Source organism: Lontra canadensis, unplaced genomic scaffold (genome assembly GCF_010015895.1).
Source record: "Lontra canadensis isolate GAN:19392208 unplaced genomic scaffold, GSC_riverotter_1.0 scaffold4, whole genome shotgun sequence".
In the NCBI taxonomy this organism is placed as follows: Eukaryota; Metazoa; Chordata; class Mammalia; order Carnivora; family Mustelidae; genus Lontra; species Lontra canadensis.
The window spans coordinates 23,904,738-23,932,362 of record NW_022630998.1 but is presented as its reverse complement, the minus strand read 5'-3'; the positions used below and the strand labels follow the sequence as shown (position 1 = coordinate 23,932,362).

At 35.2% G+C, this 27,625-nt stretch overlaps 1 protein-coding gene across 7 annotated transcripts in view; it reads left to right on the top strand.

Moving 5' to 3' along the window:
• ADGRV1 (adhesion G protein-coupled receptor V1) overlaps positions 1-27,625 on the top strand; it is a 554,175-nt gene that overhangs the window by 64,636 nt on the left and 461,914 nt on the right. For 4 of the 7 annotated variants that reach the window (XM_032846573.1, XM_032846563.1, XM_032846588.1 and 1 more), the window contains exons 8-19: positions 1,159-1,724; positions 2,269-2,539; positions 2,927-3,256; positions 10,399-10,575; positions 12,740-12,963; positions 15,802-15,834; positions 17,158-17,284; positions 17,392-17,577; positions 18,328-18,508; positions 19,241-19,404; positions 20,699-20,822; positions 22,904-23,170. In XM_032846573.1, coding sequence (XP_032702464.1) covers positions 1,159-1,724; positions 2,269-2,539; positions 2,927-3,256; positions 10,399-10,575; positions 12,740-12,963; positions 15,802-15,834; positions 17,158-17,284; positions 17,392-17,577; positions 18,328-18,508; positions 19,241-19,404; positions 20,699-20,822; positions 22,904-23,170 — 2,650 coding nt within the window. Of the gene's footprint in view, positions 1-1,158; positions 1,725-2,268; positions 2,540-2,926; positions 3,257-10,398; positions 10,576-12,739; positions 12,964-15,801; positions 15,835-17,157; positions 17,285-17,391; positions 17,578-18,327; positions 18,509-19,240; positions 19,405-20,698; positions 20,823-22,903; positions 23,171-27,625 lie in introns of those variants that run through there. The other 3 variants (XM_032846581.1, XM_032846569.1, XM_032846598.1) reach the window with 2 other exon arrangements.

Sequence of the window (27,625 nt, the reverse complement as noted above, 5' to 3'; positions counted from 1 at the left end):
ACTAGTAAAAACCTTTTGTTTTTAGATCCTTGAAAAGGTTATAATTTGGGGCAATGATTAATTATGCATTTTACCTAGAAACTTAAAAGATCATCCTCTGAGCATCTAATGTACAGCATGGTGCCTGCTGTTAATAAAACAGTGTTGTATACTTGAAAGTTGCTAAGAGTAGATCATAAGTGTTCAGTCACTCACACAAAAAGAATCAATGTGTGAGGCGATGATTGTGTTAATTCTCTGGATCTCTGCAGTTATTCCAAAATGTATATGTATATCAAACCATCTTGTGTACATTTAAGATATATTAGTTATATTTGTCAATTATTCCTCAGTAAAATTGGGCAATAAAAAGATCACCAATCAAATCACAGCATTTTTTTTTTTTTAGATAAATAGCATTACCTTTTGTATTGCTGTTTATGGAGGTAAAAAGATTTCTTTTTTCCCTTTTATTCATAAAACAGAATTTATCTAAGCAGCATTATCCCCAGGAATTCTGTGCAGCTGCAAAAAAAAAAAAAAAAAAAAAAAAAAAAAAGTTTCACTCTAACAATGTCAACATTTCCCTGATAGTGACTCTTAGAGCTTGTTCTCCAGAGGCATGATGTGTATTTTGGAAATCATATGATTGGTATATTTTTACTTCTTGAATTAGAAATCATTTAGAGCAAAGCAAGAATAATTCACATGTTGAAAACTATTTGCATGTGATGTTTAATGTAATGTTTTCCATATTCTTAGATATTCTGTATCTATAATATTATCCCAGATTCTTAGATATTCTTACATGTTATTATTAGATTACTCTCATGCTACTTCTGACTCTACCAGTTTGATAAAACTAGTAAAATTTTATGCCCAGTCTTACTGTCAAATCATTAGTGTTACCTAAAGATTGATCAAGGTTGGAAGACATTATACCTATATTTTAATACCTGTCCATACCATTGCTTTATGAACTTTTCCTTCCCTATCTAAAATATATTATGTAACTTTGGAAGATATATTAATATGTAGATTTTAAACAAGCCTCTCTATTCCCTTCAGTTAAAATTTTTTTGTATCTTTGTACTGAAGCATAGCAACTTTGTATACTCTGGTTTCTTTGCAGATGTTTTGGCTATTGATATTTTTGCTGTTGTTTATATTTATTGACAGGTACCAGAAAATGATGAAATATTTTTGATTCAACTGAAAAGTGTAGAAGGAGGAGCTGAGATCAACACCTCTAGGAGCTCAGTTGAAATAATCATTAAGAAAAATGATAGTCCCGTGAGATTCGTTCAGAATATTTATTTGGTCCCTGAGGAAGACCACATACTCCTAATTCCAGTGGTTCGTGGAAAAGATGAAAATGGGCATCTGATTGGATCTAACGAATATGAGGTTTCAATCAGTTACGTTATTATAACTGGGAATTCAACAGCACATGCCCAGGAAAATTTAGACTTCATTGATCTTCAGCCAACACCAACTATTGTTTTTCCACCTTTTACTCATGAATCACACCTGAAATTTCAGATAGTTGATGACACCGTTCCAGAGATTGCGGAATCATTTTATGTTGTATTACTAAAAGATACCTTGCAGGGAGATGCTGTGCTATTACCCCCTTCTATTGTGCAAATCACCATTAAGCCAAATGACAAACCTTATGGAGTCCTGTCATTCAACAGTATCTTATTTGAAAGGACAGTTGTAATTGATGAAGATACAACATCAAGGTATGGTTTATTTTAAACCTGTTACTACGATTATTTTAATATATTATTCCGTGATTCAGTACTTGTGCTGTTGGACATAGTGTCGAACTGTGTCACTCCTTCCACCATGGTTTTGCTGTTTTCTCTCTTATTTTCAGAGTGATTTAAATATGCAAGTGAATTTATACTGTAATAGGTTCCCAGGACACATCTACATATCTACCCCTTCATATTAAAAACAGCCATTCGTTCTCTATGATATGGATTCTGCTTTTACCAAAATCTGATGGCCAGTTTGACGTTGAAAAAAGCCCAGCTAAGGGGGGACACCTGGGCGGCACAGTGTGTTAAGCCTCTGCCTTCAGCTCAGATCATGATCTCAGGGTCCTGGAATCGAGCTCCCTATCTGCTGAGCCTGCTTCCCCCTCTTTCTCTGCCTCTCTGCCTACTTGTGATCTCTCTCTTTGTCAGATAAATAAATGAAATCTTAAAAAGAAAAAGAAAAAGCCCAGCTAAGGGAAACAAGTATAACATGTGACCATATGTATGTATTATAAAATTCTAGATTTGAAGAAATTACAGTGGTTAGAAATGGTGGCACCCATGGGAATATTTCTGTGAACTGGGAACTGACACGGAATAGCAGTGATCCCTCACCAGTAACAGCAGATATCAGACCAAGTTCCGGAGTTCTCCATTTTGCACAAGGGCAGATGTTGACATCAATTCCTCTTACTATTGTTAATGATGATCTTCCAGAAGAAGCAGAAGCTTATCTACTTCGGATTCTGCCTCATACAGTACGAGGAGGTGCAGAAGTGAGCGAACCAGCAGAGGTAGATCAGTTGTTCTGCTTTACTTGTGTGAATATTTCTGTGTTACTGAAGAGCCAAAGAATTTGATCACATGTATTACTTTTATGTCTAGGTGGGTGCAACAGGAAGAACACTTGTTTTTAGAAATGATGTACGTTTCCATTACTCAAGATGGTCTTGAGTAAAAAATAATAAAAAATTTATTCTTCAAAAAAATTCCACAAACAATAAATTGGGAAAGTTGCCAAATCTATTTTTGATTCATCTTTTACTCTATTGCATGTAAAAAGTGATCATCTTTAGACATGTAAATTACTATTAAAAATCAGAATAGTTTAGAAAATCAATAGTCTGGGCTTCTCAGATGTGAGAATTCTACACTTTAATATTTTATTTCCTTATCTGCAGCTTTTGTTCTACATTCAGGATAGTGATGATGTTTATGGCCTAATAACATTTTTTCCTATGGAAAACCAGAAGATTGAAAGCAGCCCAGGTGAACGATATTTATTCCTGAGTTTTACAAGAGGAGGAGGAACTAAAGGAGATGTAAAGATGCTTTATTCTGCCCTTTATATTCCTGCTGGAGCTGTGGACCCTTTGCGAGCAAAAGATGGCATCTTAAATATGTCCAGGAGAAATAACCTCATTTTTCCAGAACAAAAAATCCAAGTCACCACAAAACTACCAATAAGAAATGATGCATTCCTTCAGAATGGGGCCCACTTTCTAGTAAAGGTACTGTAATGATTAGAACAATTTCAACTTTGGTTCAACTGCAAATGTATTTGTCTGTGTGAGACAGTTAACGAACCCTTATCTTGCCACACTGATGGTTTGGATGCTACGATTAGTTAACTACAATTTGTTGAGGGTGCCCAAGGAGAGAAAGTGTCTGCTCCTAAGCCATATAAGGATGAATAAAACAAGGGTCCTACTAAAGTTAATACTTTAATAAAAGTATACCAACTTGAAATGCAGGTCAGAAAATAACAGATGACAAAATGGAATAACACAGATTGTTAATGGAGGAGGGCAGGTAGGGGAGAGATTGAGAGAGAGAAGGAGAAAGAGATCCACCATTCTTTTGAGTTGATTTAGGAAAATATGATAGGAATGGGATTTATAGGATAAATACTGTTTTTGATGATGGATACTATAGGGGAGGCATTTCAGAAATAAAGCAATATGAGAAAAATTGTGTAGATTTTAAAATAACATACTAAAAAATCTGTTTCTTTGTCTATTAACTATAGATAGAATCTCTGGATTCTCATCTACTTAATAAAAAGAAGTTAGGGGAGCGCCTGGGTGGCTCAGTGGGTTAAAGCCTCTGCCTTCAGCTCAGGTCATGATCCCAGGGTTCTGGGATCAAGCCCCACTTTGGGCTCTCTGCTTAGCAGAGAGCCTGCTTCCCCCTCTCTCTCTGCCTGCCTCTCTGCCTACTTATGATCTCTGTCAAATAAATAAATAAAATCTTAAAAAAAATAATAAAAAAAAAGAAGTTAGGGCCCTGTAACATATTCTTCTACTTTTTTTATTAACCAAAACATTATTTTTATTGCCAAAATTAAAAAAAATCTGCACTCACTTATGATAGTGTGGTTATGTTTTCCATGCATTTGTTATTGGTTGATTCTGGAAATTAGAAAGCAATAAAGGATGCTTACTGAATTTTGGTTATGTAAATAAATTTAATAGAAATTCAAATAGTGTGAATGGGTTGATAAAGAGTTTATAATCCTTTATCTCCACATATTTCACTAACCGAAATATGTATCAAATGAAGTCTCATATTCAATTAATTTTTTCGAATCATGCACATTTAAATTGGTCTCATATTTTTGCCTAGACTTTGTTTTATGGTTTTTGCTGCTTTCTTTAGTATTTCTGACTGCTCCCTTTCTATACGCCATCCTCACAACATTCTAGCTTCCAGTTTTCTTATACATGTTGGATGGTGAGTTAGCCATACTAACTGCTTTCTATGCTTGCTCCACACCTGCTATTTGGAATGGTTTCTACTGAGCTCCCGAATTTTCTTGATCTCTTGCTTTTTCTTTCTTGGATTGTGTTTGGTTTTTGTTGTAATGTCTTCCTCAAATACATATGCAGAAAAGGAAGATGTAAAGTAAACTTTTTGAGTCTTTGAAAAGCTAAAAACAAAACTTCAAACTCACATTGATAGTTTGGCTTGGTAGAAATTTTTAGATTAAAATGATTTTTCCAGGGTGCCTGGATGGTTCAGTTGGTTAAGCGTCTGACTCTCAATTTCAGCCTAGGCCATGATCTCAGGATTGTGGAATTCAGCTCTGCATTGGACTGTGCACTGGGTGTGGAGCCTGCTTGAGATTCTCTCTCTCCTTCTCTCTCTCTCCCCCTCTCTAAAAATAAAAATAAATACTTTTTTCTTCAGAATTTGGAGGGTATTGTTCTATAGCACAGTTGCTGATGAGAAATGTGTGGGGAAAGACATTATTTACATTTTTAGGTAACTTGCTTGTTAACCCTGAGAGCTTTTTTTTTTTTTTTTTTTTTTTTAAATCTTCTTAGTGTTTTGAATTCCACAGGACTGTTTCCTCCTTTGCTTGGTGCTTGATGGGGTAGGCCCTTTCTTTCTGAAAACTCTTGTCTTTTTTTGTATGTTTTCACCTGGGACATTGCTCATGCTTGTACCATTTGTATATTTTTTGAGGACTCCAGGTAGAGGAGTCTAGAAGGTGACCTGTTATGGAGATATAAGATTTATCACTATGTAGAGGATACCTCTTTGTAACATGTGTACCCACAAGAAGACATTTTGCCATTGTTTCCAAAAGTTATGCCACTTAATGTTAGGAGATTCTGCTCTTCATCTTTTTTTGTTTGATAGTTTGTTTTTTTTAAAGACTTTATTTATTTATTTGACTGAGAGTCTGTGAGAGAGGGAATACAAGCAGGGGGGAGTAGGAGAGGGAGAAACAGCTTTCCCGTTGAGCAGGGAGCTCGATGTGGGGCTCAGTCCGAGGACTCTGGGATCATGACCTGAGCCAAAGGCAGACGCTTAATCCACTGAGCCCACCCAGGCACCCTCTTCATCTTTCGTTATTTTTTTATTGGTATTTTGTGTTACCTCAAAATGGGGAAGGTATGATGTGATGCATACTTCTAGGAGGATAACCCATCTTGGAGGACCCCTGAATTTCTCTTGGAGTGATGGGTGAAGAGAACATGGCCTTGTACACAGTGGTGTCTGCTTCCCCTATGGCTTGTGGGATGCTCTTGTGACCTGAGTGGCCAGATGGGGCATCCGCATCTGTGAAGTGGAATTGAGCATGTGGTGGAGTCCCTGGCCCTGGCCATGTTGAGCAAGAAATTAAAGGGACTAGAATGCTGCTATCGGAACACATATGAAGATATATTTAGAAATTTTTTTGAAAAGGTATACATTTGGCCTTATAAAAAAGAGGTCACAGTGTTTTAAGATTGGACCTAATAATACATGAAAGTGCATAACTAATTTCACCAGTTTGCACTGACGGCAGCATTTTCCAAACTTAGCAGTTTTCAAGAGTCCCTGGGAGAAAATAAGTTGTTACGAGGAGTTTCAGAATTTGATGGAGTTTTTGTTTTTATTTTTGGTATCAGCGCTGTGCTTTGCCTTTTCTGCTGTCCTTGTCCTCTGGATTCAGAGCACTGTCATTGATATACATTGTCTTGGTTCAGGTTGCTAAAAAAAATACCATAGGCTGGTGGCTTGAACAACAGACCTTTATTTCTCACAGTGCTGGAGGCTGGGAAGTCCGAGATCGGGATGCTGGCATGAAGAGTGTCTGCTGAGAGCTGTCTTGAGAGCTCTCTTCCTGGTTTGCAGACTGATGTCCTATTGCCGTGTCCTCTCATAGTGGAGAGAGACAGGAAGCAAGCTCTTTGGCGTCTTTTCATATAAGGGCACAGTTGCATCATGGGGGTCTAGCCTCATGACCCAGTTATCTCCATGTGCCATTACCCCAGGGATTAGGTTTTCAATGTGTGAATTCTAGGGGAGCACAAATATTTAAATTCATAACATACGTTTAAGGTATGTCAGTTTTCAGTTCTCCCTTCTTTGTGTCTCCAGTCTTGCACAGGGCACAAGTGATATGAGAACCAAATTATGAACCCAAGTGAAATAAAGCAAAGATTTTACACAGTTGCTTTTACTTTCATGGAGGCCTAGGCATCCTGGCATTCTTGTGATATGAGATGAATTTAATTGTTGATTTTGAGTTTTGGAGAACTTTTCTGTTCCCATTTTGGCTCTCTGATTTCTTTTCTCATGCTGCCTCAAGACCAGTTTTTACTGTGGATACAGACCCCTTATATCTGTGCCAATATTAGTAACCTTTCTATCAAGCTTTTACTCTTTTGAAAATATTTAGTACATCTATCCAAGTAGCTGCAGAGAATCTCTTTGTCAACAAAAGTTTATTGAGGACCATCTATGGATCAGATATTATCCAAGCTATTTTCAGCACTGTATATGAGCATGGCAGAATTTATTCTTGATGCTACTTGAAAAGTCAGGGAAAACTTGAAGAAGTGTGTAGTGTCTGAATTTTGGTGATGCCGGTTTAGAAATCTGTTTGCACCACTAATTCCAGACCCAATTCTTTTTAGCTCTCTGTATTCAGTTATAAAAACAAAAGGTCTTAGAGTGCAGACAGTTAATTTAACAGTTTAGGAAAAAAAAAAAGACACTATTAGTCACCAACACAATTCCTTGAGGTTCAAAACAGCTGTAGGTTCTGGAAGACTGGTTGAAATTAGAAGGTTATGTAGTTTGTGTAGTACATAATGGATGAGCAACTCAAGAATAGGAGGCATCAGATTCTGCATGGAAAGTTGAATGAAATTGAAGAAAGGAGAATCTGAGACATGAGCTCCTCATTCTTCACTAACCCTCTCAGCTAAATACATTAGTCTGAGATACAACTTTTGGCAGGCTTGGGGTTTGCTAATGTGCTGTCCCAGTTGCAAACTGTCTGAAAGCAAAGAACGACTCTATGAATGGGCCAGTTTGATTTAGCAGATGCTTAAGGAACCCAGACAAAAAGGCTTAGAGACTAGGAAATAAGCCATGGAAAATTAGCATTTTCCTTTTGATCTGTTCATTTCATAGCATTCTGTATCTTCTTTCTTTGTATTTTTCAAAAATCCTGTACTTAGAATTAGTTTTTTTGATAAATGTGAGATGTGACTTACTTATTTTCCTCTTTTCTTTTTAGAAAGTTTTGGAGTAAAAACTCCAAAGTTTTGGAGTATTTGGAGTAAAAATATCCTGATGTTTTGAATAGTATTATCAGTTTAGCTCTTGGTGAATGTATGGGAATGAGAGTGTTCATTCACAGACACATGCTTACTCATGCATGACCAAGTATTTTGGAAACATCTTTGCCTCCAAACAATGTATACCTTATATTCATATATATTTTATATATGCATTAAGTATAGATATAAATTATATATATATTATCTATACATATAATATGTACATTTTGTTTATTCTTTGTAATATTTTTAAAGATAAGTAGAAATTTACATGTATATCTATTTCTTTTCTTTAGAATGACAGATATGTGGTTTTTACTATTTATCTTTACATTTTATTTATTTTAAAAAGTAAATGCAGTATACTAAAGAATTACACATTTTATTTTACTACATACCATTTTTGACAAAATGTGTCAGTCTGATTTTTTTTTCTTTAACTCAAATGACTACCAAAATATAGACGGGTTTTTTTTTTGTATCTTTCTCCTGTATGTGACTTTTAGATTAAAAAAAAAAAAACTAAAAATATTTATATATTTTTAGAAAGGGGGTGGGAAGGGAAAGGGGGTGAGACAGAGAGAATCTTAGGCAGGTTACATATCTAGCACGGAGCCCGACACAGGTCTCAACCTCACAAACCTGAGATCATGACCTGAAATGAAATCAGGAGTCAGACTCTTAACCAACTGAGCCGCCCAGGCACCCCTCCTGTAGGTGATTTTTTTTTTTTTTTATTAACATTTAATGTATTATTTGTTTCAAGGGTATAGGTCTGTGATTCATCCCTCTTACACAATTCACAGCACTCATCATAGCACATACCCTCCCCAATGTCCATCACCCAGTCACCATACTATCCCTCCCACCCACCTTCCCTCCAGCAACCCTCAGTTTGTTTCCTGAAACTTAAGAGTCTTATGGTTTTTCTCCCTCCCCAGTCCCATCTTGTTTCATTTTTCCCTCCCTTTCCCCCATGAACTTCTGCCCTGCCTCTCAAATTCCTCATATCAGAGAGATCATGTGATAGTTGTCTTTCTCTGATTGACTTATTTTGCTTAGCATAATACCCTCTAGTTCCATCCATGTTGTTGCAAATGGCAAGATTTTGGGTTTTTTGATAGCTGCATAGTATTCCATTAAATATATATATATACCACATCTTCTTTATCAATTCATAAAGCAAAATGTGTGACATGTTAAAAGGGCATTTGCTTTTGTCTTTAACATATATATCATTTATCATAAAATGTGACATTGTCTGTGGGATCAGAACTACTCCTGTCTGTGGAAAATCAATTTAAATCACAAGTCTCTTCTGGTAGTAACTTATTGGCATTGTTTCCATATTACAAAGCCTATCAGAAGCCTCTAAAGAGTGGGAGATCCATAATGTGTTACTAAGTTCAGAATTGCTTTTCAGCTTAAAATCTTTATTGTTTTTGCAGTCCTGTAATGATTATTTATTCCTGTACTCCTCACGTGAACACGGTATGGATTGATCAGGTGAATTTTGGAAAGTTAGAATATTAAGATGTTGAAGGTTTGTGATATACCAGGATTCTTATAGAGCTCGTTTTGTTAGAGGGATGAGTTGACAGGCATTTACTGTGTTTCAGCTGCAGTTTGGGTCTGTGTCATGGCATGGTGAAATGCTGAGGAAGAGAACACAGACTCACAAGGGCTATGTTAGGAAGTAAAAGTCTGGAATTTACAAAATGATGATAGGCAAGCAACATGTGAAATTTATAATAAAGTTCTAAGTTTAGGGAGGGCAGTTGTAGAAGTTCAGAAAGAGAATAGAAGGGGCTGCAGATACTAGGAAATCTTCACGAAAGGGGGAGATTTAACCGGTCTTTAAGAGTGGGAGCATTTTGGACTTGCGAGATGATGAAGGGAGGCTATTCTAGATGAGAATACTGTGGAAGTTACTCTAGTGGTCATGTTCATTAGGCGCGGGGATACTGTGTGATATACATACGCTGTTTTTCTTTAAACAGAGAGACATGTTAGGTTACATTTGGAGTTTTGAACGATCTTCTGATAGTGAGTTTTCTCTGGCTTAGAAGGGGGGGGTGATTGATTGGAAGTGTGGGTCAGTGGAAGAGAAGAATGAGACGTAGGTCAACTCTCAGTTTGCCTTTAGGGTCAAGATAGTTGGGTACAGGTGTAAAGGAGGAAAAGCAGTTGGTAGTGGTGGTGATGTTAGTCGTGAGGGAACATGGAGGTAGTTATTTCTATTTTAGATATTCTATCTGTAAGGTGTCTGTGTGACATTTATGTGATGTCCAGGGACAGTTGTTAGAAAGATTTGGAATTCACAGGAGAGATCGAGATATTATTAGGGAGAGGGTATAATATTGTAAGATAAAGGGCTTAGAAAGAATGCTGGGGAATAATAACAAGAGAAAAAACAAAAAACTCAAGAAGTCAGTGTAGGAGATTGAAGTAGGATAGTGACTGAAAGAGGAGATGAAGTTGCCAAGTTTGTGATCTTTACTTATTTATTTTGTTGTCCCATGCTATTAAGATTTTTTTAATTAAAAATTTCTCTTCTTTTAATTTTTTTTTTTTGTGTTTGTTTATTATAGTTGGAAACTGTGGAGTTGGTGAACATAATTCCCCCAGTCCCACCTGTAAGTCCTAGATTTGGGAAAATCCAAAATATTTCTTTAGTGGTTACTCCAGACATTGCAAATGGAGAAATTGGCTTCCTTAGCAATCTTCCAATCATTTTACACGAACCAGAAGATTCTGCTGCTGAAGTGGTAAGTAAGCTTTTTCTTATTGATGAGCCCTAATGAGTCTGAGATAAGGCATAGACAGTTTTCCTTTTTTGTAGAGTTAACATACAGACTTAACAGACCTTGAAAAGCTTCACCATTTACAGCAAGTTTTCAATGTGTCATTTGATATAAGTAACTAATGAATGTGTGATTTTTCCATCATCTTTTGCCAAATTTGTTAGAATAAAATTAGAATTAATTGCTCATGGCCAGAATTGGGATGTAGATGTTTTTAGATAGTGCTATGACATTTGCCAGAGTGATAGCTAAACATAATTTTTCTTTTTTTATTGACCAAGTCACATGTATTGCAGGTATCCCTGACCTATTGTATTTATCAGTGTTACTCATGCTTGCTTTGGGCAGGACTAGGGTGGCTGCCTTGGGTTCTGTGCTTGGCCGCAGAAGGGATCCACTTGGATCGCCATTCCACTTGGTGGTGGGAAAGTTGTGGAATGCCAGATCTGAGACATTTTTTATATATGGGTAAATTTTTGTGGGCGCGCGCGTGCGCGCACACACACACACACACACACACACACACACACACAAAAGCACATTCATAAACATATCATCCCTATGTGCCCCCAACCCTGATTGAATTTTCCTGCCATTTATCTAGGGATGACTCTTTCAGCTTTACCATTATCTGAGTCACGGTCTATCCCCGAAACCTTCTCTAAGACTCTCCTAAATTAGATTTGACTTAAAGTGGGTTTGGGTTCAGATCGGAAAAGAGGAGAATTGTTTTTGTTATCAAAGTCTTATGTCGGAATATGGTATCCGTGACTTCCTTTGCTTGTATATTTGATTCTGGAAATTGGCAGAGTATCTCATTGTTCAAGATGGTTTCGATTTTTGTATTTTTTTTAATACACTGTTTCCTTCTAAAAACTTAAAAACTAAAAACATTTAGAGAGTGGATTTCTTTTATTCATTATCTGCTGTCAATTTACCATTTCATATTTTTCCCTTGAGGGAAATTAGTTTTGAGGGAAAATTTTGGGCTCTGTAAACTTGCATTCTTCCCCTCTGGGAAACAGAAAGTGTGGAAATATCCCTCAGTTCTCTTTCTCTCTGTCCCATCCATAGCCCAGGCCACACCCACTCCCTCAGGGTGACTCTTAATTTTTTTTGTCTTTCTTAAGTATTTTATTTTGCTTACTAGCCTCCAGCCCAGACCGTTGATAGTCAGATTAGCAGAATGGTTAGTGAGGAAAATATCTTCCATTTTTCAAAATGGGTTGTGTTAAAAAGCAAAGAACAAAGAAGGTAGTTTTTTAGGGACTTAGAATAATGTATCTACCATTAAGTTTTCATTTATATTCTTTATTTGAAAAAAACTTTATCATTATCTACAATGATCCTTCTATTTTCTATATTTGAAATGTACTGCACTTAAGTAAAACTACCAAAAATAATTTGTTTCAGAATTATTATAAAGTTGCCATTTATTTAGCTCATTTAATGGAGAGGCATTCTAATCCTCTCCACAAACTTGCAAAATGGGGAAGTCCTAGCTTCATTTCACTAGAGGAAATTGAGGTCAGAGAGGTTAAGTAACTTGCCCAAGGTCACCCAGAACTATTTGAGTATCTCAGTTTATTTCTATCGCATGTATCATATTGGCTAGAAACATTTCTTGTTCTTGTTTATATTATTATTTTCTTATTTTTGCCTCTATAACTTTAAGATGAATTTTTCATAATTTTCTAGTTTTAATTACAAAACTTTATCTTTCAGTTTATATTGTGATATTACATTAATTCTTTTTTTGGGGGGAGAAACTTTGATGAAAATTTCGTATTTAACCAATATGTTCTGCGGTTTTTTTCACTGTTCTTTGGCTTTTAAAATATCCTTTTATTAAGACAAAATACAGGTTAGGGATATTTTTGAGTGGGAGCAGTTTTGCAGATAGATGTGATTAGCAAAAACTAATAAAAAGTTATATCTAAAATTATTTTTATGCTTTATAAAAAGAAGATATTTTCAGTTATATTTTATTGTTATTTAATAGTTGGCCTCTCTATGCAGAATACATACATTCATATAATAACATGGCCATGCACTAACTGAAAAGCTTACATAATTTGTTAGCATATATTTCAGAAGAAATTGTTCGTTTTTTTTTTTTTTAAATAAGGTATACATTCCCTTACATCGGGATGGAACCGATGGCCAGGCTACTGTCTATTGGAGTTTGAAGCCCTCTGGCTTTAATTCAAAAGCAGTGACCCTGGATGATATAGGTCCCTTTAATGGCTCTGTTGTGTTTTTATCTGGGCAAAGTGATACAACAATCAACATTACAGTCAAAGCTGATGACACACCGGAAATGAATGAGACAGTAACACTTTCTCTAGACAGGTAATAACCCATTTAGCTTATGTTTATTTAGTAACATTTATATATGTTCGAGTTCTCTGAAATAATTTTGTTTTTTGTTTTAATTCTTTCCTCCATATGAAGTAAAGAGAAAAAACTGAATAGATGACATTTTGCTGGGATTCTGACTTTTTTTGTTGTTGTTGATGGTTCTGGTTAGACTGTGAGTATTGTGACATAGTGAATTTTTACCCTGCTATTCATTATGAGGAAACATTGGACAGAGAATTTTTGGAGGATATCAGATATAACATAAGCATAGCTAATAAGTTGCTATATTAAAAAACTAGGCAGCAATAAATCAAAAATGTTAGGTTAAACAAACAGCTGTGTCTGCTTCATTTTCAGCAGGGGATGGGATTAGAGCTTTTTTGAATGAGTAAAAAGAAAGCGTTAATCTTAATGTAATGAAATTCTCTTTTTAACATAGAATTTGAACACTAAATAATACACACATTACAGAGAATCAAAAATACAAATTTAAGGCTTTTTTTCATTAATAATAAGGATTTACTTAACATTTCTCAGTGGAAAATTTATGTTAGGAAAATACTAGTCTCAGAGAGATTTTTTATTTTTTAGTAATACAGAAAACCTCCAAAAGTGAAAAAAAGTTCTGTGTTTAACTGATGTCAGTTAGTTTAAAAAAAAAAAAAATCAAAGCCAAGCTTATCTATATTAATGTTGATACATATTTGAGAAGGTTAGTGTGACTGGAGTGCTTTGCAAAATTCATATTTTATAAACAATAAAAATCACATATAAATTCAATTGGCATTATCTTATACTATATTAATCAGGACTGAAATAGTGTATTATTTTATTGAACCCCTGATCCAATCTATATTTTACCATTAGGTTTTTCTTTGTAAGTATTTTGTGTAAACATCTTATTTTTATGTCAAAGAAAAATATAGAATGTAGGGAACAAATCTACTAAGTGTCTGCTGTATATTTTGTTTGTTTTCGTAAGTGAATTCTGTTTACTCCCTATTTTACATAAAAAGTAAAACAAAGCACACAAACAAAAAAAAATAAAAAAATAAAAAATGTAATAGACACGCTGTCTAAATGTCTGATTTTAATGACTTATGCTTTTAATATGTATTTCACATTAAATCTTAAGGAAAGGTATTTCAAATTACTTTAAAAAATCAGTGGAATGTAAATGAAAACTGAGAATTACCTTTTTTTTTTTTTTTTAGGTTTGAGTACTCATTAAATCAATGAGCAGTCTTTAAAAAAAAGAAAAAAAATGAACATTTATTAACCCAAGATCTAGCAATTCATAAAAACTCTTAGCTGAGTTTCTGCTTTGGCTAAGTGTTTAAAGAATGATTTAATTTTCACCTTCAAAAGTTTTATAATAAATACTTTTTGTATTCTTCCAAAAAAGTCATTTTTTAACTTGATCATATCAACCTTTAAATTAAATATAATTTTTAAGTGTTCATTTCTCTCTCTCCTATGGGCAAAAACAGTATACAAGGAAATACAAATCATGGGCTAGAGTATTTCAGAAATTAATGGTTATTCTCTTTTCAAATATAGGAAATTCATTTAATTTTATATTAAAATATTTTAATTCAATTAGCAATAGTGTTTACTTATATTATCTAAATTGTACATGAGTAAGAATGAGCCAATAACATTTGAGTGTTCTAAGATATATTTAATTAAATAAATGTGAGAATAACATCTAAAATTAAAAATTACATGTTTTATCTAAACCTCATCTTGATTTTACAAATTTTTAACAAAACTAAAATGAAAGAATGAATGGTAGTAAGTGTTATTACAATGTTATGATATAATAATACAACAGAAATAACACTTTATTGTGGTACCTTACACTTGATCTTAGCCAAAAGGCCGAGAAGCAATTTTTTTGTGGTACCTTATATACTTTCTCTAAAGTCAAATTCAAATGGCAATTCTCTATGTTTAGTACAGATAAAAGTTGCTCTGGAGTTAAACAATTTGTAATGCTTCCAGTATCATAACAGTTAAAAATATTTTACTGTTTAATTTTCCCCAAATCAGAAAAAAATTTCACTTTGCCTGTGTATTTCAGAAAAATTTTCATGTATATTGTGTATAACCCCATATTTATAAATAGTGTCATTTGACCTTACAAATGAAGCCCTGGGGTTGTGCAAGTTGACATGTATTTTTCAAGACTGTTTGAAAATGCATTACACTGGGGATTTGGAAAAGTATTTAGATTTCCTGATACAAAGTTCGATTTAAATAATATTTGTCAGAGTTAAAAGATAAAAATGCTATCTTATGGCTTCTTAATATTATTTCTATGCAATTGATGAAAGGTATGTATTTCTTTGCTTCTAGAGTTTTTTATTTTTTCAAAGAATAACTGGGTTTCGGTCTGAGGATGAAGATTATTGTTTTTTTTTTTAAAACCTCACTAAACCTACTAAGTAATTATAAGTGAAGCTGAATGAGATTTGCTCAGCTGCTGTGGCCTGTGAGCACGCACAGTGTTTGGCAGACCTCAGCGCCTTGGAGCAGGCCTGGAAAGGAATGTCTTCCGTGGGTGTTGACATGCTAGCTGTCCATGGGGTCATCTTCCCTAAGTGGGAACTGCTGAACCTCTTGCTAGCATTTGTCAATAGCAGAGAAGCCAGTGTGCAGAATTTCCATAAAGTGAACATTACTGGCTTGTGGGGGAAAAAAAAGGAAAGCTTTCTTTAGCTTTATTTTTCCTCTGTCGTTCAAATTTCTAGCAGTATTAAGTGAGATTTTGGCAAATGGTGTCTCTGTCTCCTTTTCCCCCTCCCACACTTCTTTCTGTGTTGACAGGGTAGAAACTGAAAGGTTTGTCGTGTATTTTGGGTAAGTGTACAAAATAATGCCTTGGTTTTGGTTGTTCAACCTTTTTGCTTTTCAAGCCATTGTTTTAGACAAGGCTGTGGTTCTGCATGACCGCAGGTCTTGAGAAGTTTTGCTTGATGCCTGAGCATGCTTTGTGTGTCGTTTCATTTTCTAATGGTAAGGGGAGCATGTATGAAATACGGGTATATTCACTGTGAAAATCACATGACTGGATTAACAATGTAACAAATAACTGTCCTATTATTTGGGCTGTCTCTTCTGCGGTCACGAGTATGCTAGGTGTTGGTTGTCAGATTTCCAAAAGCTAGGGAAGGATGAAAATTCTGATTTTCTATTACATAGGAAGTGAGCTGTGTTTTCTACATATTGGTTGTGGCTTCATTGTAATTTTGAGGTCTGATCTTGAGTACTTTTTGGTTCAACAGAAAGTGACATTTGGGAAGGTTTAGAGCAGACCGCAGGTCTGAGAATTCTCAAAGAGTATGCAGGCTTTTAAACTCCCAGAGCCCTGCGTCCCAGTCTCTTTGATCATTCTAATTATACACCGACCATAAAAACCAGAAATATAAAAAAATCTTCTTTAAATATGTTCTTTTGAGAGATGTGTAGAAATTGCTCAACAAGTCATGAATCTCAGATCCATTCTATTCCATGTTTTTTTTGGCATATGTTCTATATTTTCTTTTATAATAACAAAAAAGGAAGTTAAAAGTGAGGTGAATAGAATTATATGAAAGGTCAAAAATATTTCTAAAATCTAATCATAACTTCATTTATGTTTGATCAGTGTGGCTTGTTTTAGTCTGTGCAGTTATCCAATTTTTATTTAGTTATTATAATCTTATGTCATTAGATTTTTTAAAAATTTAAAAATTTAAAAATTTTTAAAAATTCAAGTGCATGTAAAGTTAAAGCAATTTTATTTAAATGTATTTTCTAACTACATGTTACAAATTAAATTTTCATAAAACTGTAAACAAATCTGTAGAGTTTTTTCTTTATAAAAATACATTTATAGCCTTTGATTATTTATTTTATGGTATACTTAGACAATATTTTTGGTGTACTTAGGCAATATTTGATTTCAGCCAAAGATGAAAAATGTAATGAATTCAGAAATAGAAGTTCTTCCATAAATATTATGAGTAAAAAGTATTTTGATCTTATATAATTTTGATACACTTAAATTCAGTTTAAATTTCAACTCCTAATAACCTTCATATTCATTATCTGGAAGTGTTGTAAATATTGTAAATAAGGCTGCAAAATTCAGTATGAAGATTATAGGTAGCATGTTCCTTTTTTTCCTTCTGACTTCTCCAGGGTCAATGTGGAAAATCAAGTGCTAAAATCTGGATATACTAGCTGTGACCTAATTATTTTGGAAAATGATGATCCTGGGGGAATTTTTGAATTTTCTCCTACATCCAGAGGACCCTATGTTATAAAAGTAAGTATGAAAGAAACTTTAGTCTATTTTGTACTTACAACCTCAGAAGGACAATCTTGAAGAGTTTGAACTTCCATGGATTTTTGTTGTTGTTGTTGTTTTTTAAGGAAGGGGAATCTGTAGAGCTCCACATCACCCGATCCAGGGGAGCTCTGGTGAAGCAGTTTCTACACTACCAAGTAGAGCCAAGAGATAGCAATGAGTTCTATGGAAACACAGGGGTGCTAGAATTTAAACCTGGAGAATGGGAGATTGTAATCACGTTGCTAACAAGATTGGATGGAATACCAGAGGTACAGGTTTTTATTTTTTTCATGTGCTTTTGTGGAAAGCTGGTAGTGTCTAGTATATTATGAATACAAATATCTTAGACATTGATAAGAAGATACAGGAGAAGAAGTGAACAAGAAAGGCTTGAGAGAAATTTGCAAAAGAAAAAAAAAGTTTAAAAAACAAAGTGAGATTCATTCAACTTTAAATTATGTACATTTGTCCTACATAAAGAAATACCAAATGATATGAAATGATTGTGATCAGTCTTCATCTTCTTTAAGCTTTGTTTATGTTTTGTTTTATGTTACCTGTTTGAACTTTTAATGATGTGGGTTTGAACTGAAGTTTTTCTATAAAATCACTTTTAAAAATAAATAAATTTAAGTTTTATATTAATGGAACCATATATTGTTCCATTGTGTTTGCACACCAATACATAAGTAGTTTTTAAGTTAATTTTACTTTATTTACTCTTATTAACTTAAATGGCTAGATCATCAGTGGTAAGGTCCAGTCTTCTTACTATGTTAGTATAGCATTATGATTTTATCTTTTCCCTTTTTGGATAATGTATACTTTCATATCTGATGTCTCACTTAATTGGTAGGAGAATGTTAGACAATTTTTTTAGGAATAATATCAGCTCTTTTGTCTTTTTCTGTCAGTGGGATGTTTCTGGAAAACAGTATTAATATTCTTGAACAGATACATTTTTATTTGCTTTAAAATTTCAACTTTATATTTTTCCTAATTTGACATGTTCATTTTAGTTGGATGAACACTATTGGGTGGTCCTCAGCAGCCATGGTGAACGGGAAAGCAAGTTGGGAAGTGCTACGGTTGTCAACATAACGATTCTAAAAAATGATGATCCTCATGGGATTATAGAATTTGTCTCTGATGATCTAATTGTTATGATAAATGAAAGTAAAGGAGACGATACCTATAGTGGTAATTTATTCTGCTTCTTATATTCTAGTACTGTTTACTGAAGAGGAAGTTAGTCATTTTTTAGTTTATTTCTTTAGTGAATAGTTACTTTTAGTTGTCCATCTGCCTTAAAAATTACATATAGTACAGCTATAAATATTTTAAAAATCATATTTAGAATTGCTGTTTTTATTTCTTACATCAGTATTGTGATGATAACTGATGATTTCAGTTATATTTTGATTTCAATTAACCATATGTGGTAGAAGTCAAACACTGAAGAATGAGGCGAGTCAAATAGGAAAGACTTTAAAACTGAGAATTACTGGTAGGGAGCTATTGCAGTGCCCTGAAATGAGAAGGACCTTATTTTTAGAGCAATGTCTGTCAGGTGAGAAAATTACTTTTTGAGTGAGTAACTTCCTCTAGAAGCTTTTAGCACATATCCTTGTAGAACTTTGTCATAGGTCCACCTAATTAATCCCCATTCTGTTCCCTGTGCAGAATGATTTTTAAAACCTCAAACTGTGATAGAAGAGATCAAGTCCATTTATTTTATAAATTTTATACCTGAAGAAAGAAGACTAGGTTACTACATTTAGAAACATAACTTGAGGCTATCTAAGCAAATGATTGACTTTTATTAAAAAGAGTTCTTACTTTTACTTTTGTTTTTTGAGCAGTTTCTTTACTCATCATTTTAGAATTGTTAAATATATATTCATATATATTATACACATTTGTATTTCACAGCTGTTTATGATGTAATAAGAAATCGAGGCACCTTTGGTGATGTTAGTGTATCATGGGTGGTTAGTCCAGACTTTACGCAAGATGTATTTCCTGTCCAAGGGACTGTTTTCTTTGGAGATCAGGAATTTTCAAAAAACATCACCGTTTACTCTCTTCCAGATGAGGTAAGTGTTGCATATGTAATTCTCTTTATTTGTTGTCATTGCTTAATAATTATTTTACATTTAATAATTAGATATCTGGCAATATATTTTGTCATGAAAATATGTGATAAAGAATGCAGGTATGATAATGTCTAAATAGAAGCCAAGAGAGAAATATTTTTGGTTTCCCTGAAGGCATCTTCAACTCTTAGAACTTACAGTTGCCAGTGACACTGCATAGATGTTAAATATCAGGGATTCAAATTGAGGTTAAGTTCTCAGCTTATACTTTGGCCATTTGAAGCCAAGGGTACCATCTACCAAATATCCTATTGGTGCATTCTCAGAATCAGGACAGTCATCAGATGGATCATGGACCCAGGGCGGTGGTCATTTTGTTGGTAATGAAGAGAAAGAACTTAGGAACAATGGGAGTGGACCTTTCTGAGCAGAGCTGTGTTTAAATGGTCCCAGAAGCCTCTCTTCTTTCCCTTGGGCTTGTTCCTTGAGATATAAAATTCCAACAGTCTTCTATTTTAGATTATGGAGAACACTAGCTTACATGGTGGAATGAAAGAGAAATAGTGTCCAACTAGAGATTTATATAGGCTCAGAGATGGTGGAGAATCTCATCTTGGTAGGACATGGGAATGAGGTCTTTATGGGTGAAGCTTCAGTGAGGTTTGTAAGAGGCCTTTGAGAGCTAGCTCAGCTTTTGTTACTTTTATGAGCTCTGTTCTAAATGGGTTAAAAATTCATTTTTCTGTTCCTTGTAAATAACATATATCCCATCTTCTTACAGAAATAATGTGACCTATGTAGTATTTATATTTTTTGCTTTTGTAGGCAAAATATCTTTTTTTTTTTTTTATCACATTTTATGAGTCAGAAAGAAGTGACTTTTTGGATGACATGCACATTAGAATGTTTTTTTGGGTCTGAGTCCTACTTGAATCAGAAATGGTGATGGACTTTAGTCCTGTCATTAATAGAGCTTTTTAAATTTAATTTAATTTTATTTTTTTTAAAGATTTTATTTATTTATTTGACAGACAGAGAGATCACAAGTAGGCAGAGAGGCAGGCAGAGAGAGAGGAGGAAGCAGGCTCCCTGCTGAGCAGAGCGCCTGATGCGGGGCTCGATCCCAGGACCCTGGGATCATGACCCGAGATAAAGGCAGAGGCTTTAACCCACTGAGCCACCCAGGTGCCCCAATAGGGCTTTTTTTAAAAAAGATAAAAATAATTTAGGAATATATAATGGAATTATTTATACAAATCACCTAGTTTAAAACATGTGTCATATTTTCCAAAAGATTCCAGAGGAAATGGAAGAATTTACCATTACTCTACTTAATGCCACTGGAGGAGCTAAAATAGGAAATAAAACAACTGCAACTCTGAGGATTAGAAGAAATGATGACCCCATTTATTTTGCAGGTGATGTTGCTATCTTTTTTGAGTGAGCTTATATCTTTTTAAACAGTAGATATATATGTTTTCAATAACTTTTATAATTGAACATTTTCAATACAGCACAATGGAAACTTGTTTGAATATGATTTCATGATTTGTTTGGACGATCATTATTCAATCCATTTGATGTTTTAAGAAATATATATATATACTGGGGCGCCTGGGTGGCTCAGTGGGTTGAGCCTCTGCCTTTGGCTTAGGTCGTGGTCTCAGGGTTCTGGAATTGAGCCCTGCATCGGGCTCTTTGCTCAGCGGGGAGCCTGCTTCCTCCCCTCTCTCTGCCTGCCTCTCTGCCTACTTATGATCTCTATCTGTCAAATAAATAAATAAAATCTTAAAAAAAAAAGAAATATATATATATTATTTTTTAAAGATTTTTATTTTTATTTTTTTATTTATTTATTTGACAGACAGAGACCACAAGTAGGCAGAGAGGCAGGCAGAGAGAGGGGAGGAAGCAGGCTCCCCGCTGAGCAGAGAGCCCAATGTGGGGCTCGATCCAAGGACCCTGGGATCATGACCTGAGCCGAAGGCAGAGGCTTTAACCCACTGAGCCACCCAGGCGCCCCTTAAAACCTCATCTTTACTGGACATGTAAATTAAGGCTTCCCCATTCCTGCATTTTAATTCTTTCCTTAGAACTCTCTTTTGCCACCCAAGACATTTCTTAGTTTTTATTTTATTTTAATTCAAGTATAGTTAACATACAGTGTTGTATTAGTTTCAGGTGTGCAATTTAGTGATTCATTACTTCCGTACATCACCTGGTGCACTTCTTAATACTGTAACCGGGGCGCCTGGGTGGCTCAGTGAGTTAAAGCCTCTGCCTTTGGCTCAGGTCATGATCCAGGGTCCTGGGATCGAGCCCCACATCGGACTCTCTGCTCGGTGGGGAGCCTGCTTCCTCCTCTCTCTCTGCCTGCCTCTCTGCCTACTTGTGATCTCTGTCTGTCAAATAAATAAATAAAATATTAAAAAAAATACTGTAGGGCACCTGGGTGGCTCAGTGGGTTAAGCCTCTGCCTTTGGCTCAGGTCATGATCTCAGGGTCCTGGGATCGAGCCCCACATCGGGCTCTCTCCTCAGCAGGGAGCCTGCTTCCCTTCCTCTCTCTCTACCTGCCTCTCTGCCTACTTGTGATCTCTGTCAAATAAATAAAATCTTTAAAAAAAATCTTTAAAAAAAATAAATAAAAAATAAAAAATAAAAAAAATACTGTAACCTATTTCACCCATCCCCACCCCCCACTTCCCCTCTAACCTTTAGTTTGTTCTAACCATTAGTTTGTTCTCTATAGGTGACAGTTTTTAGTTTTATTTGTGAGCTTAATTTGTATCTAATTCCTTCCTTTTTTTTTTTTCTTTTGGAAGACTTTATTTATTTATTTGACACAGAGAGAAAGAGAGAGTGACATAAGCAGTGGAGAGCAGGCTCCCCTCCAAACAGGGATCCCAATGAGGGCTTGGTTCCAGGACCCTGGGATCAGGACCTGAGCTGAGGGCAGACACTCAGCTGACTGAGCGACCAGGTGCTCCAGGGTCTAATGCCTTATTAAGCCCTTTTTTGCAAGCTGTTCAATTTACAATTGCAGGAATCTTTTAAAGATCTTGAATTTTATTGCTTCATATTTTCAACCTCCAGTTAACATGTATATAATGAATTAGTCCAGTGCTCAGCATTCTAACTGCTGTAGCAAAAATAAAATATAAGGTATCAGGGCTTGTTCTCAAGGAAGTTACAATCTAGATTTGGAAATGAGGTATATGAAACAGTAGACTGAGGATTTCAGATAGCAACTAATTTATTGACAACTTGGAAGTTGAAGACAGTGGCTTCTGTAGGCATTAAGGCAAGGGGAAGCTTATGGACTAGAAGTCATCAGAGAAGCCTTCATGGAGGAGTTGGCACCAGAGCTGAATCTTTAAGCAAAGACACAATGGAGGGTATTTGTTGTGTGGGCAGGGAGAAACATGAAGTGATATGAAAATATATAGATGGGATCAGAAAAGCTCAAATGTTCCTTCTTTTCTTCATCAATATTTCAGAACCCCGTGTGGTGAGAGTTCGGGAAGGTGAGATTGCTAACTTCACAGTTCTCAGAAATGGATCTGTTGATGCCGCCTGCACCGTCCAATATGCTACCATGGATGGGAAGGCTACTGCAAGAGATGGAGACTTTGTTCCCATTGAAAAAGGAGAAGCCCTTGTTTTTGCAGTTGGAAGTCGAATGCAGGGGATATCTGTATTCATTAATGAAGATGATATCCCAGAAACAGATGAGCCCTTTTATATTATCCTCTTTAATTCAACAGGTAAATCAATTATATTTTTATGGCATACCTCTTGTTTTAGTGCTTTTATCAAGATGACATTAATTGTTTAACTGTCATCGATGACCGTTCGAGAGCAGAATTGCATATTTTATTGCTTTCTTGAGGGAAAGAGTGAAGAACGTATGTGTTGAATCTTCATGTACCTGGTATACTCTGTGGCATTTTTTCCAATCTTTTTCCACAATGTAGCACAAGGAGAAAAGTATGATAACATGTAAGGAATAGAAATCTTCTAGCTAAAGCTACCCTGAGCCTTGTTTAGTAATCCTAGGTCTTAGGGCATCAGTATTCTGTAAGCCCTTGATCTTCTAGTGTGGCACCAGTCATACTGGCTGGGAAGCCACATTCTGTAGATAGCTGTTTGGTAATTCTCTGGAGCCATAGCCATAATGAATGATAATTTGCAGGGGGGGAAAGATGGGCTCTTTCTTCTTCTTTGTACTATAAATGAAGCAGGATGTTTGGACCTCAGTAGTTGGGTCCTAGAATATTTTGACCCGACTTTTAGCAAATTGGAGAGGTTTTAGCTTGTTTTTATTTTTATTTGTTTAAGTGTACAAAGAGCTATTTTCTTCTGAACACTTTGAGAATAAGTTGAAGACAGAATACCCCATCACCTCTGAATACATTAGTACATTTTTCCTACAAAGACGTTCTCTTACATAACCACAGTATAATCATTAGTATCAGGAAGATAACATTAACATAGTCATTGCTTGAGATACCCTTCAGATTTCTCCAGCTGTCCCAATAATGTCCTTTCTAGTAAAATCATGCATTGAATTTAGTTGTCATGTCTCTAATCTCTTCAGTTTGGAGTAGTTCCCCAGTCTTTCCTTTATAATACAGAAATTTTATAATACGTATTTATATGGTTATGTAATTCATACATACCTATGATTACATAATACATATATATATGAATACATAATATATATTTTATAATATATAATATGATATAAACCTTTATAATACAGAAATTATAGGCTAGCTATTTTGTAGGACATCTTCCATTTTAGGTCTCTTTGATATTTCCCCATTATTATTAGTTTCAGGTTTTCATAGAATTGATTCTTTGTTCTTCCCATCTCTACAGTTGACACATGATATTGTTTTGTCCCTTTACTGCAGTGTTTACTTTGACCACAATTTAGGTGGTGATTGCCAGGCTTCTCTCTTGTACTTTTTTCTTTGAAACTAATAAATATTTTGTGGGGAAGATGGATTATGCAAATACCATGTAACTCCTCAGACTTTCACCCTTTATCAGTATGGACTCATGATTTCTGTTTAATGCAGTGGGTTATATTTCACTATTATTTTTTGTTCTGGTGGTCAAATTTTCCCAGATTTGGCTAGTGGCAGCCTGTTTGAGGGGACTTTTTTGTCTTTTTGACAGGTCCCTATTATTATGTGAACATTTTCTTACTTCCTGGCACAGCAAGCTGTTCCAAACTCATACTTTTCCTGTCACAACCCTGAAATTAGTCATTTTTCCAAGAAGCCCTGGTTCCTTTTAGTGAAGATGTTATTTAGAAACCAGAATCTGGGCACTAGGTAAGCTTATTGTTACTGAGTTATGCTCCTTCTAGGCCCTTCTAGTGTACATTGGGAACATTTTTATGTAGGTATGTATTTCCATATACATACACCTACACTTTATGTCTGCAGTTCTATATCCAACTATATATTGAAAACCATGAGTTCACAACAGTGTTTTGTAGTTTTCTTTCTTTCCATATTTATCCCTCCCTTCTTGAAGAGTGTGAAATTCAGCCCTCATTACTTTTAATATATTTACTTCTTTGATTGAGTCCCCTGGACCTACTCCCATGGCTTCTTTTACCCTCCTTCCACAATGAGATTGCCTTTCTTACCCCACAAGGGTTCTGGCTTCCTGCTCTAGGATCTCTCCACCCCCATGTGGATGCCTTCCTATTGCACTCAGACTCCAACATCCAACAGTAAGGTTTTTTCCTGTGGAGATGCTCTCCTTATCCCTCCTTGTGCTGGGTCACTGTCATGCCGCAACTGTCCACCCTTACAGTGAATGCCTGTCTATGCTTTACCTTGTAGCTTCTGGACTGAAATATTCTGAAAGAGGAAAATGAAAAGAAAAAGATCACTTAATTTTTGTTTGTGCTGCATTTCTCCACCATTTTCTCTATCTTTATCTCTCTTCAGTTTTGTCTATTTCCTTTCTCTCTTTCTCATTTTTCACGACTTAGTAAGAAAATTTTAAAAAGTATCATCTTACCATCTTATGAGGAACAATTTAACTTTGTAGCTTAATGTCCACAAAAGAAATTTAGCAGTTTCAGAAAAACCCACAAATTAGGCCTTATGTAGACAAAAAACATTTTGGTGAATTCAATCATTGTCCTAAAATTTAAATGAAATTAATTAATACAGGTCAAAATAATTTTGGTGATATAAAAGTGAAAAGCAGAAAATTTTGCTGTCATGTATAGAAAGTGGATGAAGAAATGCCATTGTTTTAATATCATTTACTGTAGGAATAAGTTCTTGATTCCATTTATTACTTTGGTGTCATTCTGGGGAAAATTATTGTGTTCCAAACATCTTTGAGGTCGAAATGTCACTGGGTTCAAACTCTTATCAGAAACAAAATGTCATTATGATTAAAGTAGTGGACTGGAACGTCGAAACCTCTTATAAAGAGAATGGAAAATCACTGTGCAAGGAGAGGGTTGGCATTTATTTTTCAAAATGCATCATTGGGGAACTATGTAATTGGTATTGGAAGAGAGAGGGATGGAGAGAGAGAGGTATTATTGGACGGCTGGACTGAAGTATACTGCCACTGCTTTTGTCTTCAGTATTTTTCCATATGTGGTGGCATCTGAGAATCTAATGACTTTAGCTATGAAGAGTTGGATGACATTATTTGTGCTTTTACATCCCTTCTGTGTTCTTTATCTTCCACTTTCCTCTCCTCATTCATGATGTCATAATATCGAGGGCCTGAGGGGATCAATGGCGGGAGGGCTGGACAGGCAGCATCTCCAGCATGACCTCGTGCTGGCAGTGGGTATCTGTGCCTGATAGTTAGTGTTCATGGTATATATCCTAGATTGAATTATTGGATCAAAGGATGTGGCCATCCTCAGAGCCATGTTAAATATTGTCCGTTCTCCCTGTGGAGAGACAGAATGAGATTTTAGTACCACCTGTGACATGTTGCATGACAAATGCACATGATAGCAGAACCCTGACAAAATTAGATTTTATTTTTGTTTTTCTTCAATTTTATGATTATTTTTAGTCTTCTATTACTTTATATTGTTAGCATTTTCTATACAATGATTTATTATTTTTTTTCCATCTCTCTTTTTTGAAAAAGATTTTATTTATTTATTTTTTCCCCTCTTTCCATTGGCTAATTATCAGGTAAGTTTGAGTACAGTTGTATATTTATATAAATTATTTTTAATGTGCAGGTTTGCTACATGTAATTTCCGATTTTATAATTTTAGTTTTAGTGTTGCCTTCTTCTGATTTTGAAAGTTTTCTTTCTTTCAGTTCAGCTAACATTCATAAATAAATTTTGTGTACCAGTTATGGAACTCTACTCTGCTAGGGCATAGAATTGATTAAGAAAGGTTTGTTCAAGGATCTTACAGTAAAATGTGTATGTGTGTGTGCATGTTTATGTGTGTGTGTTAGTAAATTAATGTGATAATCGTTATGATAGACTGACAAAGTGGGAAGTGCTACAGGAACACAGTGGAGATGTTCTTACCTTAACTTTGGAATTCAAGGAAGAATTTCTGAGAGATATGTTGCTTGAACTGGTCCTGAGGACTAACAAGTGTTGAGAAAAAGTGAGGAAGAATTTTGCTTGCATAGGGAGCAGGAGAAGCAAAGAGGAAGAGCTCTGGACCTCAGGGAACTGATGAGAAGAGAACTGATGTCTTGGTAGTAACAGGACTGACACACTCTGGACAGAATTCAAGTGGAGGAATCAATTTCAGCACCATAAAGATTGCTTTGTTCTGTGTATGACAGGATCAAACTATTGCCTGAAGACACAGATCTAAAGGCAAATGCTCAAACCCATCATTCCAATTAATATGAACTGGAGTTTTTTTTATGTTATGGGATGATCCTTTTATTATTTTTATGAAATCAGTCTACCTCAAAACTTTGGAATTAGATAAAACTATGTTTTTCATTTCTAATTAAACTGTTGAAGCAATATTCCTATTGCGAGGGAAAGTATTATGTGTGTTTTTCTTTTCTTTTTTTTTTAAAGATTTTATTTATTTATTTGATGGACAGAGATCACAAGTAGGCAGAGAGGCAGGCAGAGAGAGAGAGGGGGAAGCAGGCTCCCCGCCGAGCAGAGAGCCCGATGCAGGGCTCGATCCCAGGACCCTGGGACCATGACCTGAGCCGAAGGCAGAGGCTTTA